We start from the raw sequence: 17,539 nt of genomic DNA on the forward strand, positions 1-17,539 counted from the left end.
CTCCAGCTTCCAGGGCTGGCTAAGTAAGCAGGGTCTGAGTCAGTGGCTTACCTCTCTGCAGAAGGAATACAGATGGAACAAGGATGGCTTAGGAAACCTTGGGGGAACTGCCATAATTTTGTAGTCCTATAAGCCCTTAGACTGGTCCTAGAACCAGGCTACTCATGGATCTGAATGGTGGCTATTCAAGTTTATAGTCTCTGAACTCTAAATTCAGAGGATTGACCCTGGAGTCAGAGTTTAAATTCTGGGCTCAGCTTCTATCTCTGGCATTTATTATTTATATAACCTTGGATAAATTACTTTGTCTCTGTGCCTCAGTTTCCCCTTCTGCAAATGAAGGGAGAGAACTAGATAAGATTCTTTCTAACTCTAAATTAATGATCTTATGATTTAATATCCTGTGGTTCTCTAGGGATCCTTGAAGTATTAGTGTCTCTGAGGTTCTCAGAGAGGTGGTTGCTTGGCAGTGATCACACAGCTGAGGAGTGACAAGATCAGGCTATAGAACCGGTCCTCCTGATCCTAGAGCTGTTTCTCTTTTGACTACATCATGTTGTCTCTTCCATTTAATTTCCAAAAGCAGAATCCAAGGAATACATGGTGAATTCTGGGGTTGAGGGATAGAGTTGAAAAGGAAGGTCATCTTTGGAAGGAATTCAGAATCCATATCACTATGAAGAATTGCTAGCACAGCTGTCCTTTGGGTCAGAGATAGGTCTGGTCACATGGGATAGTTCTTACCTTGTATTCTGCAGAGAGAAAAGAAAGAAACAAACAGCTCAGTGTCCAGTATCCAATTCATTCTCACCTTAATGCCTCATCTCTCCCCACCTCTGGTATGTTATGTACTGGGAAGGCTGGATCAACTTTTTTTCAAAACTTTCCATCCCTCACCCTTCCTTCCCCATTCCTGAGAGGCATTTGAGAAGTAACCCTCAGTGTGAGGTACATCGTTCCACAGGGACACACCTTATAGAAGCATGGGGAAGAGACTGAGTAGTACTCTTGGCCCTTAATTCAATCCCACTGGGCTTCTGGCTCAGAAGGAAGGGTGCACATTTGGACCTGGTGTTTATGAAGGAGACATTGGCAGGTGTCTGCCAAATCGGAATGCACTATGCCATGTTTGTCTCCAGGTAGTAGTCACAGTTTTATTTGCAGGCTTGTCTTTTTCCAACATCAGTAAAACTCTTTTGTGTTTAGGATTTTGGGCTCATGTGGATTACAGATTTGACTTTATATTCATTAGCTCCAATTTTCTCATTTTACAAATGAGGAGACTAACACATAGAGGCTAAGTGGTCTGCCCAGAGTCACACAGCTAGTACATGTATCAGGTAATTTTCAAATGCAGATCTTCTCAATTTGAAGTGAAGGCCATCTGGATAGCTGGATGGGACAGGCCCATGGGCACAAGCCATCTCTCAGACTATTCAATGGAAGTAGTGATGGTGTTCAATGGAAGCAGTGATGGAGTTCAATGAACTAGTGATGAAGGGATCTTCCCTATCAGAATCTAGCTCTTTCTGGCTCACCTCGCATTCCCCAGTTGACTGCGTTCATGCTGTCATAGTGAAAGAGGTCTGCGCTGGGTGTCTGCAAAGAAGAGAAACTATAAGTTTGGCTTCATGTGATAGTGACCTACTTCTTCTTGCAGTATCCTATACCTTCCTCATCTCACACACACACACACTGTGAAACTTTCAACCCAATTTTGGGAGGTTTATCTGCACAATGTCTTACCAATCATAGTCTCACAGCTGAGCCCCATGTTGACTGAAAAGGACCTTAGAAGTCACTCAATCTAAACTGTGCCTGAGGTCCTATTCTGTCCCCTGACAAGGGATGGCCTAGTTTTCCCTTGAAGACCTCCAGGGGTAGGGTATCCACTGCCTCCTGAAGGAGCCCATTACACTTTGGAACAGCTCATTAGGGAGTCTTTGGTGACAACAATCCTATATCTGGCTCTCGGTAATTCCCACCTGTTGCTCCCAATTTTGTTCCCTAGAGCTAAGCAGTACATGTCTAATCCATTTTCCACATAACAGAGTTTCAGATATTTAAAGATAGCTATCATATTCCCTCCCCCATGTCTTTTCTTCTCCAAAATAAATATCCCTAGTTCCTGTACCAGTCCTCATATGGCATGAATAGTACATTCTTAAGGGCTAGGGAAATCATGATGAAGGACTGTTGACAGGACCCAGTTCCAACAGATTCATTCCACCAATCCTCCAGCCAGAATCGATGGCTTCACGTTAGGTTTCTCATCCTTGCCATTCCATGTATGGATTCTAACTTGTTACTGTCCTTCCCCAAATGTAATACCTAGAACTGGACACTGTGTACCTGATGGTCTAACCAAGGCATCAAACATCAGCGTTCTCCCATCCCTTGCTCTGGATGATATGTTTCCATGCAACCTAAACTCTAATTCTTATATCTCTGCCATGCCATACTATTTTCTCAGTGGTTATCTATTTTATCCCTCATTTTATCCTTTGTTCCCCCTGTGGGATTCAAGTGATCCTAACTAGAATACCAAGTTAAAAAAAATCTCTCAGGTAAGTCACATACTAACATCCTTGCAACTTTGTCAATATTTCACCCATAAGAAATCCAAACAATTTATCAAATTTGGGAGTAATATTAGCCCTAGAAAATGTGACCGCCTGGCCTCCTTACCCTGTGAAGCCCATTTCTCCTATATGCAGGAAGTGAAGCTGACTTGGAAATAAGGGGATCTGAAAAGAAAACATCAGGATTATAATTTGTACCTTTACCTAAAAGATACCCCACCCCCATCTAGGGAAAGCAATGAGAAGATTCACTCTATTAAAAATCTTCTCCATATCCTTGAAGGTATCATTATAAATGGAGGAGGAAAGGATCTCAAAAATTAGGCTCTTCCTTCATGTTTATAACATCTAGAGGCTAAAGAAACATTAGTGAACTTTTAAACAACTCCCTCTCTCAATCACCATTTACAGATGAAAAGATGGAAGCCCAATGAAGGAAAATTACTTGCTCAATTTCATAAAGCCAGATGGATGTAGAGTTGGGATCTGGGATCTCTAAATAGGATCATTGGATTTAGAAGGCAGAGATTATTTACTCTAAATTCCCCTTAATTTACAAATAAGGAAAATGAGACCCAGGGAGATTGAGTGGCTTGTTTTAAGGCCACACAGATCTATCTATAAGTAGCAGAGTTGAGATTCAAACCAGGTCCTTTGATTCCAAATCTAGAATTCACTTTTATCCATCTTGGCAGGCACAAGGAGAATTGGAGACCAGAGGGTTCTCTTTTTAAAGGGGATCTAAGGCCCAAGCTAAAGACCACACTCTCTCTTTCCACGTACAAATTGGTACACTTGGACCACTTCATTTATCTTCCCCTTTTCCCACCTCAACCTGTTAGATGTGAAAAAGAACAAACTGTAACCCCAAATGGTGTCTTTTTAAAGGCTAAGGAAATTATGATAATTCCAACTGACTCATCCCACATAGGCCAATTTCAATAACCAAAGGAGGTTGATTAACACTAGGGTAAGGTGGGTTGGGAAGATCTTTTGGTGGATGAAGGGGCAGAAACTCTACATACCACTGTCAGCCAGGTAATGGGACCGTGGAGCTGCAATGAGAGAAAGATCAGGTCAGCATAAAGTGGCACATAGGGAAAGACCTACCCGACTAGTAGACTTGGCCCCTGGAATTATACTGTGTGACTTCCCTGTGGAGTTATATACTGTGGGTGTGACCACTCAATGATCAATTTCCAGATACTTCACCTATTGCATTATTGGCCAATGCAAAAAAAAAAATTGGTTCACAAATCAGGAATTAATGCCAAGTTGCCAAATAGTGGTCAAACCATAGAAATAATAGAACTTAAAAGTATATTCCCTTTTAAGTTGATTGCCTTTTGTGTCTACTCTAGGAACTATATAATATTAGGACACAGTTTCTCAGAGTGGGAAGATTCTTAACCAAGAGCATATAATGTCAATAGTGAAATGTACCTTAAAATATAGAATGTCAAAGATAAAAAGGATCTTAGAACACAAGTGCCAAAACTGAAAGGGACCTTAGAGCATAGAATATCAGAGCCCAGAGAAAAGCCCTTAGAATTTGAAATATTAAAGCTGGGAGGGATCTCAAAACACAAAATGTCTAACCTGGAGGAGTCCTAAGAGTTTAGAATATTTTTGTTTCAAAGGACTTTAGAACACAGAATGCTAGTATTTTGGAGAGATTTTAGAGTTTAGCTAGTCTAATTTCTTGATGTTATGATGGAGGAAACCAAGACCCAGTACAGGGAAGGGACTTGTTCAAAATCAAACATGGATTTAAGGACAGAGCTTGAAATCCAGTCCAGGTTCTTTGACTCTTCACTCAGTATACTTTGCACTGTAAGACATTATCCCTAAGTTGATGTTCATTCTGCTTTGAAAATCCCATTCCTATTGCTTTTTGAACCTTCTATCTTTCCCAGTTTCTCTTTTTGTTGTTTCTATTGAGGTTGAAGAGTTTTTGCCTCTTTTGTTAGGGTTGGCTTGGCCTTTCCAGCAGTCTCTCAATGTTTACTCTCCCTCCCCAGTGGGTAAGATAAGGATTCAGTTTGTCACATGGAGTGGTGGAAAATTACTAAGCTCTCCCCCTAAAATCTTGCCCACCAGATTCGTCTTAATGATGCTCTTCCCAGTTCCCTCTGGTATGTTTTTAAAGCTCAAAATGCGTCATAGTTTGTCAAAGTTTGTTAAAAAAAAAAAAAAAAGACAAATTGTGTGTGGAAAAACATCCATGTAGGATTTCATCATATTTCAAAGATCTGGGCTTTTATCGGAGTAAATCTTTCTTTTTAATATAGCTCCCAAAGCCTTCACACCACAGCAGACTATCATCATTAGTCACTGTGGCCAAAAATATCCATCGCCTTGAGGTCAGCTCCTTGATGATGGGCCTTGCCAAAGATAGCTACTCTGATCTTCAATTGACAGACACAGACATCATTGCCGAGCTGCTTGTACTCCACTAAAGTCTTCTTTGAATGTCTTTTTGTGCCTTGGAGATAATTTGGGCTCTCAATATTTATGCCAGCAAAGCACAAACTCTGACAAACTGGAAAAGGCCCCAAATAGAGGCTTATCTAAAATTCTATATCATAGATATGAGAATTGGTGGTCATCTAGTATAAGCTCCTCATTGTACAGAAAGGGAAACTGAGGCTTGCCCAAAGTCACACATGTGGTTAGTGGTCAAAATGGGATTCAAACTGAAGAACTTTGATTCCACCAAACAACACTGTGTCCTCTTAAAATTCGGGGGTCCTAAAAGCTATCTATTCTAATGGCTTCATTCACACACTCTCACTTACTCCTTGCATCTCAGTTCAGGATGTAAGCCCCAGTGATGTGGAATCAGGAGACCTAAGTTTGGCTCTCTATCTATATGACAACTATATGGGCAAGTTGGAGTCAGGGAGACCTGAGTTCAAATCCTGTCTCAGATCTTTATTGGCTATGTGATGGTGGACAAATCAATTAACTTCCTCAGCCTCAATTTTGTCATCTGTAAAACAGGGATAATAATGACACCTACTTCACAGTGCTGTGAGATATAATACAGAAAAACTTTGCACACTGGAAAGTTCTATATAAATGCTATTATTATTATAATATATAATATTAACAATATATCAATTATTAATTAATCAATCAATGTATTAATAAATAATAATACATAATGCTATTATTAATCTATAATAATGCTATTATTATTATTATTATTATGAAACTGGCCTAGCAGGTTTCCTGACTCTACATTACTAGGAACAACTTCCTGAATTGAGATACAAGGAATGAGGGTGTATAAAACAAATGTGAAGAGTATAGAACTAGAAGGGAGAAACTGGAGAGGATTGCTCAAAGTCAGAGGCTTCTAAGATCACTCAGGGAATTTGGGATAGATTGAGGATGAATCTTATATTGATGTTCAGAAAGAAGGAATGATATTCTTCACTAAGTAAGATACACTGGAATCCTGGAGTAGGTGGTGCTCAAGATATAAGAAAGTGATAGGCATAATAATGGACTCTTACAGGTAATTTGCTAGGTTAGAAATCAAGTTTCAGAGTGTTACTGTATTTCTTTTTCCTAGATGCTAAGTTTCTCCTAACTTCTGAGTAGGCCTTGGGACATCCAATTCTAATGGACTAAGAGAAGAGGAATCCTTCATCCTTTTTTCTCCCCACCCCTTTTACTCTTACAGCCATTGAGGGAAGTTTCATAGCCAGCAGTGTGCAAGGCTTCTCTGCTGCTGGTAGAACTCCGGGGAGGGGTCCAGGGATCTGCATAGGAGCTGGACCGAGCCTTCATTTCCTCCTTCAGAATGAGCCGTCCAATCCCACTTTGGATCTGGGAGGGAGCAAGGAAGAGGAAGAAGGATAGTAGAGAGGTGGGTTGGAGAGAGGTAGAAAAGAAACAGAAGGGAAAGAGAGAAGGGAGAGAAGAAAACAGCAGGGAAGAAGAGAGAGCAGAGAAAGACAGAGAGATTGAGGTGTAAGGAAGAGAAAGCAGGAAAGTAGTAGAGAAGGAGAATGAAAGAGAGAGTTGGGAATTAGTAAAGTGAAAAGGGGAGAAGAGAAAAGAAAGTGGGGGAAGAGGGAGAAAAAAGACAACAGGGAAGCAAGAGAGTGGAGAGAGAGAGAGAGAGAGAGAGAGAGAGAGAGAGAGGGGAAAGGAAGGGAGGGGGAGATGAAAAACAGGGAAAGAAGGGGGTGAAAGATGTTGGGAGATGAAAAAAGATAAGAGGAAGAAAGAGGGATATAAGAACTGATAAGAAGGCATATGTTTTACACTGGTATGGTACATGGATGCCACTTTCTCCTTAGGAATTATTGTTGACTATATCTTCCATTAAGAGATCCAAGAACTCTGGCCTGAAACTCACACTCCTGAATGAAAGGTCCAAACTAGAATTTACATTTTATTTTTCACAATCTTCAGGTTGTTTTTCAAAATAAAGAAAAAAGAATTATTGTAACTGTCTTACAATATATCCTCTATCTTCCTTCCAGTCCTTTCTTGGAAGAATAGTTTTTAGTCTAGAAAGTCTAAAATCTCACTGTTCAGGAAGTCATTCCAAATTAATGAAGCTTGTTCCCAGCAAGTGTATATACAGAAAGGAGGGAATGAACCCCTTGCTGGAATCCTTAGTCAATCCTCACCAGGGTCCTGGGAATAAAATATAACAAAAAAAGTAAGTTCTTGTTATTAACATGACAAATAAATAGCAAAAATTATGGATTTTGAGTAAAATGACCGGGGTTTTATGGCTGTTATCTAGGGCAAATCATTTTCTGTCTTGAAGCCTCATTTTTCTCTTCTATAAAATAAGAATACTTGACAATATTCACCTTCCAGGGAGGGATCTGAACAACATTATGAAAAATAAAAAGCTCACTAATGACCATATATAGACAAGTCCTATATATGAGATTTTTAAGAACCTAAAGGAAATTTATTTAGCTTATATCATACACTGAAACCTGAGGCCTAATGATTTAGCTGTGAATGACAACTGTGAGCTTGAGATCTATGATTTTGGACTGACCTGACACATAGATAATGAAAAATTAGGCTTTATTCTAACCAGTGATACTGTATAACATGTTATATGGGGAACTTATTATAAAAAAACATTCAGAATTACAAAGGGGGGAAATAAGCACAGAGAAGAAAGAAGGCTTTTTCTTATAGGACTGAAGGGTATCAATCAGACTTACTTCCCAAATGAAGTTCCAGTGCTGTCTATTCTTGCTCTTAGAGAGATAAAAGCACCTGGAATCTCTTGTACAGGTTGGAATTTTTGAATCTAGAGCTTTCTTGTCAGGTGGAAAAAACCTTTGATGGGGCATGGGGGACTGGGGCCTTCCCATGGGGTCTCCCATGTCCCCAATCTTTCTCTCCTACCTGATGATTAGCCAAGTTCTCTCCAATCCCAATTTAGAGACCTAAGTGAGGCAGGGACCACAGCAACTCGGAGGGTATCTAAGTTTGTCCAAGGCAACTGACCCTTTTAATGAGTGTTTGAAGTTTAAGGCTCTATGGTCTAATCTTGAAGAAAGCTTAGGAAGCAATTTACTCAGTCACACAGGTATTAAGTAGGAGATCAAGAATTTGAACAGAGGTGCTCTAATTCTAACTTCAGTACTGTTTCCACCACACAATAATAATCAGCTTCACAGCTGATGAGTGGTAACAGCAAAGAATAAGAAATAGAACCAAGAGTATAAAATGATATTGTCAGACTGTTCTCAACTGATAAGGCTGACAAAGTATGAGGTAAGGTCATATGTCCAGCTCTTTTTTTCCTCTCAGGGCCCGAGATTCTCAACTTAAAGAAAACACTGGCCTGCAGTCCATGCAAGGCCAATGGAAGCTGCCCACAATGGTGTTACAGTGTGCTTATATCCCAACAAGGCAAAGTGCTGCTCACCTTATGCAGACCACGGTCAAAATCATCCTCTTCTCCTCCTGCTGAAAACCTCCGGGCTCGGGGCACTGGCAGGAGACAGAGGCAGGGTAAGTTCCATGAGTGTACCTACCCATCAGGGGACAAACACTCAGCCTTCCAGGGCCCTTCTAATCAAGGGTTGCCTAGCCAAAGCCATTTCTCATATCCACATTAAGAAGAGCCAACGTGGATTCAAGATTGAGAGTAATCATCTGAATGCTTCAAGAGATAATTTCACCTTCAAGGACAGAGGGTGACTCATGAAGCAAATCATTCTGGTTTAGGTCTATCTGAATGTCACTGGTTTTCCAGTGCTCTCTGTTGAACAAACTCTCTGTGTTCCATGTATTTATTCAAGCTGTTTTCATATGGCTAGAAGGATTTTCTTTACCTGTTGAATTTCTTTTTTTTTTCAATTTTCAATAGTATTTTATTTTTCCAAATACATGTAAAGATGTTTTTCATTTTTGTAAGATTTTGTATTCCAAATCATTCTCTCTCCCTCCCTTACCTTCTCTCTCTTCAAGATAAGCAAGTAATAGGTTAAACATGTGCAGTCCTTTTATACATATTTCAGTATTTGTCACATTGTGCAAGAAAAATCAGACCAAAAGGGAAAAAACCATGAGAAAAAAAAAAACAGAAAAAGTGGAAATACTATGCTTCAATACATATTCAATATCCATAGTATTCTCTCTGGATGCAAATGGCATTTTCCATCCCAAGTATCTTGGAATTACCTTGAATCACTAATTATTGAGAAGAGCCATGTCAATCACAGTCATCACATAATCTTGTTGTTACTGTGTGCAATGTTTTCTTGGTTCTGCTCATTTCACTCAGCATCAGTTCATTGTCTTTCCTACCTGTTGAATTTCTATCCATCTTTTAAAATCCAACTACAATGCTATAGCAAGCTCTTCTTGGACCCTAGTTAAATACCTCCAAATGTATGAGCTATCAGGGTAGATAGAAAGCCTGAGATCTAGGTATCACTTTTAAATGAGGAAGTTAGAACTAGAGCTCACCTGGGATATAGCTGTAGGACAAGGGGAAGCAAATCAGCAGGTAATTTCCTATGTAAACTTTTTTCTAATTCTCTAAGTGCTAAACTTATGTGTTTCTACCTGTTGACGGAGTATAAACACTGCCAAGCATTCTAAATTTCCTCATTCCATAGTGCTCACTAGTACAAAGTCAAAGTCACTCTGGCCTAATTTATGTCTCTGCTTCTCTAGTCCATTCCAACCTGCCCCCAATCTCCCAGTAATCTTTCTCTGTCTTATGAATCACCTAGTGTTTTGTTGAACCTTCTTAATGCACATCCCATGAAGAAGTAGCCTTTCTTGTCACCAAGGCCAACATCTCTCCATGAACAAGTAGATTCTATTCATTTTCTCTTCTCCAGCAGATTGCCCCCATAATCATCCCTACTCTTGCATTCTTCTTTAATCTTTCCCTATCGGTATTTCTCTGGCCTATAAACATGTAGAGGACAGTATCCTCTATCCTCGAAAAACTTTCACTTGATTCCTCTGACATCTATCAGCCTATTTCTTTTCCCCTTTGTATCTAAACTCCTTTTGAAGCTATCTATAATTGATGCTCCACTTTCTTTTGTCTCTCTTTTTCCTTTCTATAATCTGGCTTCCAGCCTCATCATTCAACTGAAACAGCTCTCTCCAAAGTGACTAATGATCTCTTTGTTGTCAGCTCTACCAGCCTTTTCTCATCTTCATCCCTCTTGAATTCTCCACAGCTATCAATGCTGTCAATCACACTTTTCTCCTTGATACTCTTTGCTTTCTAGGTTTCTGTTTGATCAAGCCCTTCATAAGCTGCTCCCCCTCCTACACGGTGCCCCAGCTTTTCCAGTTTTTTTACCCCATATATCCTTTCTCTGGTCCTCATATACTATGCAATCTAGTGGTTCTGGCTTCCTTGCTGTTTTTCAAGCAAGATATTAATCTAACTCTGAATCTATCTTCTCTTTAATTTTATGGCCAAAGAAGAATGTACAAGATTGCAATGTATAAATGGGCATTTTTACTGGTTGTCTCTCATCCCTGAATAGGCTCTCCATCTCTGCCTCCCAGCTTCTTTGACTTCCTTTGAGTCTCAGCTAAAATTTCATCTTTTATGAAAAACCTTTTCTGATCCCCCTTAATTCTAATGCCTTCTTTCTTTTAATTATCTTTAATTTATCCTGTCTTCGTCTTGTTTGTACATAATTATTTGCAGTTTGTTTCCCCATTAGATTGTAAACTTCTTGATAACAAAAACTAGGTTTTGGTTTTCTTTGACCTGGCAATTTATTTAAGCATTTAATAAATGCTTATTGACTTGACTTAGAATATTGTCTCCATTTTTACCTCTTGAAATTTTCTTTTTTTTCTAAGACATAATTGTGGTGCCACTATCTTCAAGAAGACTGTAAGTTAAAAGTGATTTCTTCCTCCTCAAATTTCTCAGATCCCTTTGCTGGATCTTTCTTTTAATTTTATTCCAATTCTTTCTGGGATCATGCCTATTTATCTATAGGCCAGTCTCTCTTAGATTATAAACTGTTTTGATAATTGTGGGAATATGAATAGAAGAATTGCACATGTTTAATATATATTGGATTACCTGACTTCTAGGAGAGAAGATGGGAGAGGTAAGAGAGGGAGGAAAAAAAAGAAAACCAACCAAACAAAAAGATTATAAAATTTGTTTGGAACTATGCCCAAAGCACTATCAAATTGCTCATACTCTTTGATCCAACAGTGTTTCTACTGGGTCTGTATACCAAAAAGATCATAAAAAAGGGAAAAGGACTGACATGTGCAAAAATGTTTGTAGCAGCCCTTTAAGTAGTGGCAAAGAACTGGAAACTGAGTGGATCATTTGGGGAATGGTTGAATAAGTTATGGTATGCGAGTGTTATGGAATATTATTGTTCTGTAGAAAACAAGCATCAGGATGATTTCAGAAAGGCCTGGAGAGACTTAAATGAACTGATGCTAAGTGAAGTGAGTAGAATCAAGATAACATTGAATTGTACACAGCAACAACAAGATTATGTGATGATCAATAGTGATGGACATAGCTCTTTTCAACAATGAGGTGATTCAGGCCAATTCCAATAGACTTGTGATGGAAAGAGTCATTGCATCCAGAAAGTGGACTGTGGGAACTGAGTGTGGATTATAACATAGTATTTTTACCTTTTTTGTGGTGGTTGTTGTTCGCTTGTTTTTTTTTTCTTTCTCTTTTTTTCCCTTTTTGATCTGATTTTTTTTGTGTAGCATGATAAATGTAGAAATATGTATAGAAGAATTGTACATATTTAACATAGATTATTTGCCTTCTAGGGGAGAGAGTTGGGAGAAGGAAGGGAGAAAAAATTTGGAACACAAGGTTTTGCAAGGGTGAATGTTGAAAATTATCTATGCATATGTTTTGAAAATAAAAAGCTTTAATAATAATAAAAACAAACAAACAAACAAAAAAGATTATAAAATTTGTTTGGAACTATGCCCAAAGACTATCAAATTGTTCATACCCTTTGATCCAGCAGTGTCTTTACTCCCTGTATCCCAAGAAGATCATTAAAAGGGAAAAGAACCTACATGTGCAAAAATGTTTGCAGCAGCCTTTTAAGTAATAGCAAAGAACTGGAAACTGAGTGGACTCCCACCCTTCATTATGTAAAACTATCTTTGCATATGTTTTGAAAATAAAAAGTTATTTTTTTTAAATGATAATAAACTGTTTGATGGCAAGGACTGTGGTAGAGTTTTTTGTTCATTTGTTTGAATTTTTGCATTCCTGTCAAAGAGTGGGCCCCATAAGGACCCCAACTCATAGTATTTGTTTAATAAATAGCTACTAAGTTGAATTATTTAATTCCCCTAAGAGGAAGAGTCCTCTCCCTCACAGCACTTCATATTCCCTCCCTGCTTTGTATTACTGGTACCTCTTCTCTAAGATTATCTCTCTAAAGATAAGAACTAAATTTTAGCTAAATCTTATGTTTCCTCAGTATAGAGAAATTGCTTAAGAAATGCCTATTAAAATAGTTTCTGATCTAGAGGCTTCCCTGAGGTCCAATAGCAGACTGGAATAGGTCTATTCTTTTAGTTTGAGGGAAGCCTGATGGGAAAAGGATGGGATCCTGGTATCCCCTTTCTTCTCCTCCTATGTGAGCACAGGACTACCTAACAAGGCCTGCCTGCATCAAGGAAAACACTGTGCTCTATGAGCAAAGCACAATTTCAGTAGCTCAAAAGAAATGTGTGATGTGCAAATTTAGAGAAATATCCACTCCAAATGTTTGGGTGGATTATTTATATGTGCCCACCTGTAGCAGAGTCTTTTAATCTCACACTGGTCTGACTGACCACAGCCAGACACAGTGTAATTTGACTGAGATAGTGTAATTTTTTGTTCTTCTTTGAGAAAGGACAACTGCCAACCTCTCCTCCTCTCGCTTCCAGGCTGAGCCACTTACCTTTGGGGGAGCTGTGGTAGGTCCAGAACTCAGATTCTGAGCCATAGTAGAGGTCTGGGGAGTAGGCGGGAGCATACTTGGAGGACTGGGTGATATCTTCACTGGTTTTGCTTTTGGTTGCTGCCGATGATTTGCCTAGAGGTGCCCATATAATAGGAAGCTCAGGAAGCTTGTGGGGAATGGGTGACCTGATTAATCAAAGACTAGAGGAAATTTTCTTGACACAAGGCAAATGAAGGTCTCAAAAATCTGCAGCTATTCAAGTTGCCTCTTCAATATCCCCAGTCCCAGCCCCCTGCTAATGATATCAGAGCCACAGGGATAAAAGAAGGGAGATGGAGAGGGATAGTTACTTCAGTCTGGCCTCTGACTAGGGCTAAAATAATCCACAGGTGTCAGCCAAGAGGCTGAAACAAGTTGTGTTTCTTTTCTAATACATCTTCTCAGTTTTGTGCCAGTTCTGAAATCCTATGTTCTAGGTCCTTCTAGCTCTGACATTCTATGTACTCCAGTCTTTTCCCACTCCCATTCAATAATCCATATTTTAAAGGCCCTTCAAATTCTGGCATTCAATGCTATAAAGTCCTTTCCAACTCTGACAATTCCACCTTCTAAGGCCTTGTCTAACCCCACATTCTAAGGTCCTTCCTATTTCTATGATCCTAACTGGTTTCTAGATAAAGACTAAGAAATCAATAAAATCATGAGATCAGTGATGGGTGTAGTTACTTACAAGATAAATGGTGTAGTAGAAGTCAGAGGGGATGGTGTCATGCAACCCAGGGCAGAGCAAAGCAATGGGAGGAAAGAAAAGCAAAACTAAACTAAATACAAGAGACATCAGTAGTGTTATAGGACAGAGAATGCTGCAGTCAAAGATATTGGTCCTTGCACACTCTTTTCTTTTCCACCCCACAGCTCCAGATAATTCTCCTGTCACTGTTTTTAGCCAAATCTTCACCCTCCTCATATATCCCCTCCCCAATCTTGAGTTTCTTCTATCAACCTATCATATGACTTTTAACTTTATTCTAAAGCTGGATTGACTATCTTTAGTTTGACAGATTCTATTCCGCAGTTTGGAGGCTAATGCATCTGGTTCTGCTCTCTCCAAAGAATGGGTAGGATGGTGGAGAAACAGCTAAAATGAATGATGTCTATTAAGTGTAACCAGACATATCTGACCTACTTATGATTGCAATATTCAGAGGTGGTCTGGGTTTACTTACATTGGGTTGGTGCATTTGTAAAATGTTTGAAGTCTTTTTGTCTACATCAATTTAAACTTCACAGACTCTTGACTGCTCTGGGCTACACAGAATCAGCCTGCATAATTCTGTGCAGGTCTAGTCTCCTGTATTTATGTGTATGGCTTCATTTCCTTGAAACAGAAACAATCTTGGGATCTGGGAGACTGTGAGTTGGTCACAATATGTTTTGTCAATTATTTTTATTCTTAAGATTTATTTGTATATTATCAGGAAACCTATGAGGCTCTACTATACAGTTGACTTTTGTGATTTGCTCTAGCAAATAAACGAAAAAATAAATAAATAACGAATTATCACCTGATGGCCAATCTTTTGGTGATGCTTTTCTACACTTTATTAGACTGGCTCTTGAATATCAGACATATAATCCATCATTTTACTTATATGTCTCTATACTGTATTAATAATAATGTTATATATTATATATAAATAGTGCAATATTTATTATGTAGCATGTCCCCAAAGTCTTAGCAAAATAGTAAACTTTTAACAGTTTCAAAAATAAAAATGCTAAAATCTTATTAAAATATCATTTGAAAGTTTATTTAAATTTCTTTTAAGCTTATTTACTTTTGTTACTTTTAAATAATACATTTTAATTTTAGTTTTAACCATCCTGTCATTCTACAGTATATATATATATATTGCTATGGAACACTTTTTGCATGGCAGTTTCACAGACTGGTTTATCAGCAGATGAGATCCCTTTTCCTGATCACCTCAATTACTTGATTTATTTCCATTAGTCTTTTTATTGTAGGGTCATGTCAAAATTATCATATACAGCTCAAAACTTCATTCTTTGGAGGATCTTAGGGCCAGAGTTACAGTCTTTTTAGTCACTAAACAGTAGATGATGAAAGATTTTATGAAATTTAAAATTGAGTAGAGCCACTTATGGCACAAGGTGATAATTATTTTGAATTTTAAGAAGAAATATTTCAATGTGTTTAAAATATCTAAATAATTAATCTTTCAAGTACTATGTTTTTGTATGTTTGTAGCATTTATACTTTTGAAATTATTAAAACTTAAAACTGTATTAAGGCTTTTGGAGTACCTTGTATATTTATAGATGTTAACATTATTATTAACAATAACTCAAGTCACATAGCACTTGACCCATTCTTAATTCTGAAGATAACTCAAAGCAGGCAAGTACAAATACTTTTAATAATGATTTTATAGACTAGAATACTAAGGTTCTTTGAGAAAACTAACCTATCTGGAGTTAGCCATCAATTCACAGAATAACAATTTTAGAATTGGAAATGATCACAGAGATCATGTAACCTAGAGTTTCTATTTGTGACCCCTTTTCCCCAAGAAATTTTTATGTGACCCAGGATATATAGTTATACAAAATAAGCATATAAATCAAACATTTACTGATAGCAAAGCATAACTTCACACCTCCACATCCAATTATAAGACATCATATGGGGTTGTAAAACATAGTTTTAGAAGTGAGGATCTAATCTAACTTTACTTGGAGAGGAATCTTTCACAAACTCTCTAATAATTTGACTCCCAAAAAAAGATATTGATATGTGTACATGTAGTGTTTTAAGGTTTACAAAGTGCTCCCCTCAAAAAACTTTTGTGAATTAGGTCCTGAAAGCATTATTATTATTACAATTTTATGGAATGGGAAATTGAGACATAATATTGTTGATTTGAACAAGTGATATGATGTGGGCCAATTTTTTCAATCCTGGAACAATGCTTTTCTTATTATACCTTCCTATTTCCTATAAGGTTCCTTTTGAAGAATGTTAGTGTTCAGGACTTTAGTCTCAGGATTTTGGATACCTAATCCTATATTCTATCTATCATACAGGGGTAGGTTGCAGTGTGAATCCTCTTATGTTCCTTTTTGAAAGTTTCTACCAACTAAATCCTGATATACATATTTTATTTAAGAAATAAAATTCTTAAATAAAAGATTCACAATGGGCCCTGACTCTGTACAAGCCAGGGCTCCCACAGAAATATTTTTTTTTTCATAGGAAAAGATAGAATTTTAGGCTTCAAACCAGTGATGAAGATTTGAGAGGAGTCTTCTTGGCTCTCCCAAAGTCACACACTATTCCCCTATATGTTCTCAAATGCCATCTAAGAAATGGTCCACAGAAAAGAACCACCTTAGAACCAAAGGAATTAAAGTGAGTAGGAACTTTAAAGAGCATTTGGGGAAGAAGTTCAAGGTTAAGAACCTTGTCTGTGTCATGGACCCCTTTGGCTTTCTAGTAAAGCCTGTGGGGTCCTCAGAATAATCTTTTAAATAATTGAAGGAAAAAAAATGTTAAAGGTTAGTGAAAATAAAAGTGCAGATTTTCTTCCCATTCAATTTCAGGGACCTTCTGAAATGTATTGATGAATTCCAGGTAGACAATGCTTGATCTAGTCTAACTGCTCATTTCAGAACTGAGGTTCAGAAAGGGTAAGTGATGAACAGAATAAACAGTAATAAATAAATAGCAGAACAGGGATTCAAGCCCAGCTTGAATTAAGTTCTATCTATCCATTGTGCTGCCTTTGAGCTCATTCCTTTTCTTGGGTTGTAGCCATTCTGAGACATTCTGGGTAACTACCTAAGTTCTAGCTAAGAGTTTATCACTCCCTATTATTCATGAAAAGCTAAACAGAATGAAAGTTCTCTGAAGACAGGAAACTTGTTTTTGTCTGTCTTCACACTGGTGCTGTACAGGACACATAATAGGTACTCATAAATGCCTGTTGATTGATATCAGATATTAAATATAAGAATTTACATTCCAAACTAGATTTTCTTACTCTAGGTCCAGTACTCTTTTCACTAAAGAACACTTAATTAATCTGCCTTGTGAAAATCAAATGAGAAACCATTTCCTTTGTAAATCTTAAAAGTACTATATAAATGCTAGTTAGTATTATTATGAAGGTTTAATTCAAGGAATACCTCCCGTAAGGCCTTTCCTTTCTCTCTCACTTGTTAGTGCCCCTCCCGCTTTATCTAAATATCTATCTACTTAATTTTGTGCCCTCTCCTCCACCAAGTTAGCTATCCTAAGGCAGAGACTCAGGTGGGTTTTTAAATTTTCATTTTGTTTGTTTCTGTATCCCCGTTACTATAACATTTCATCTCACACAATAAGCATTTAATGTATTTGCTTTGAATTCAATTTAAAGTGTTTTATAAACTTTAAAGCAATCTTCAAATATGTATGATTTTTATTTGGAGGGAGGGACATGAGTGCAAATTTTCTTGCCCCAT

The 17,539-nt window shown here is 37.9% G+C and overlaps 1 protein-coding gene across 9 annotated transcripts in view; it reads right to left on the reverse strand.

The window, feature by feature from the left end:
• Nucleotides 1-17,539, reverse strand: part of ABLIM3 (actin binding LIM protein family member 3) — a 163,193-nt gene that overhangs the window by 4,383 nt on the left and 141,271 nt on the right. For 6 of the 9 annotated variants that reach the window (XM_023506410.2, XM_031953690.1, XM_031953688.1 and 3 more), the window contains 7 exons: nt 13,013-13,147; nt 8,503-8,567; nt 6,272-6,419; nt 3,608-3,637; nt 2,689-2,747; nt 1,539-1,599; nt 745-752 (listed from right to left, as the gene is read on the reverse strand). In XM_023506410.2, coding sequence (XP_023362178.1) covers nt 745-752; nt 1,539-1,599; nt 2,689-2,747; nt 3,608-3,637; nt 6,272-6,419; nt 8,503-8,567; nt 13,013-13,147 — 506 coding nt within the window. The remainder of the gene's footprint in view (nt 1-744; nt 753-1,538; nt 1,600-2,688; nt 2,748-3,607; nt 3,638-6,271; nt 6,420-8,502; nt 8,568-13,012; nt 13,148-17,539) is intronic. The other 3 variants (XM_031953687.1, XM_031953689.1, XM_031953693.1) reach the window with 1 other exon arrangement.

This window comes from Sarcophilus harrisii, chromosome 2 (genome assembly GCF_902635505.1).
Source record: "Sarcophilus harrisii chromosome 2, mSarHar1.11, whole genome shotgun sequence".
NCBI lineage: Eukaryota > Metazoa > Chordata > Mammalia > Dasyuromorphia > Dasyuridae > Sarcophilus > Sarcophilus harrisii.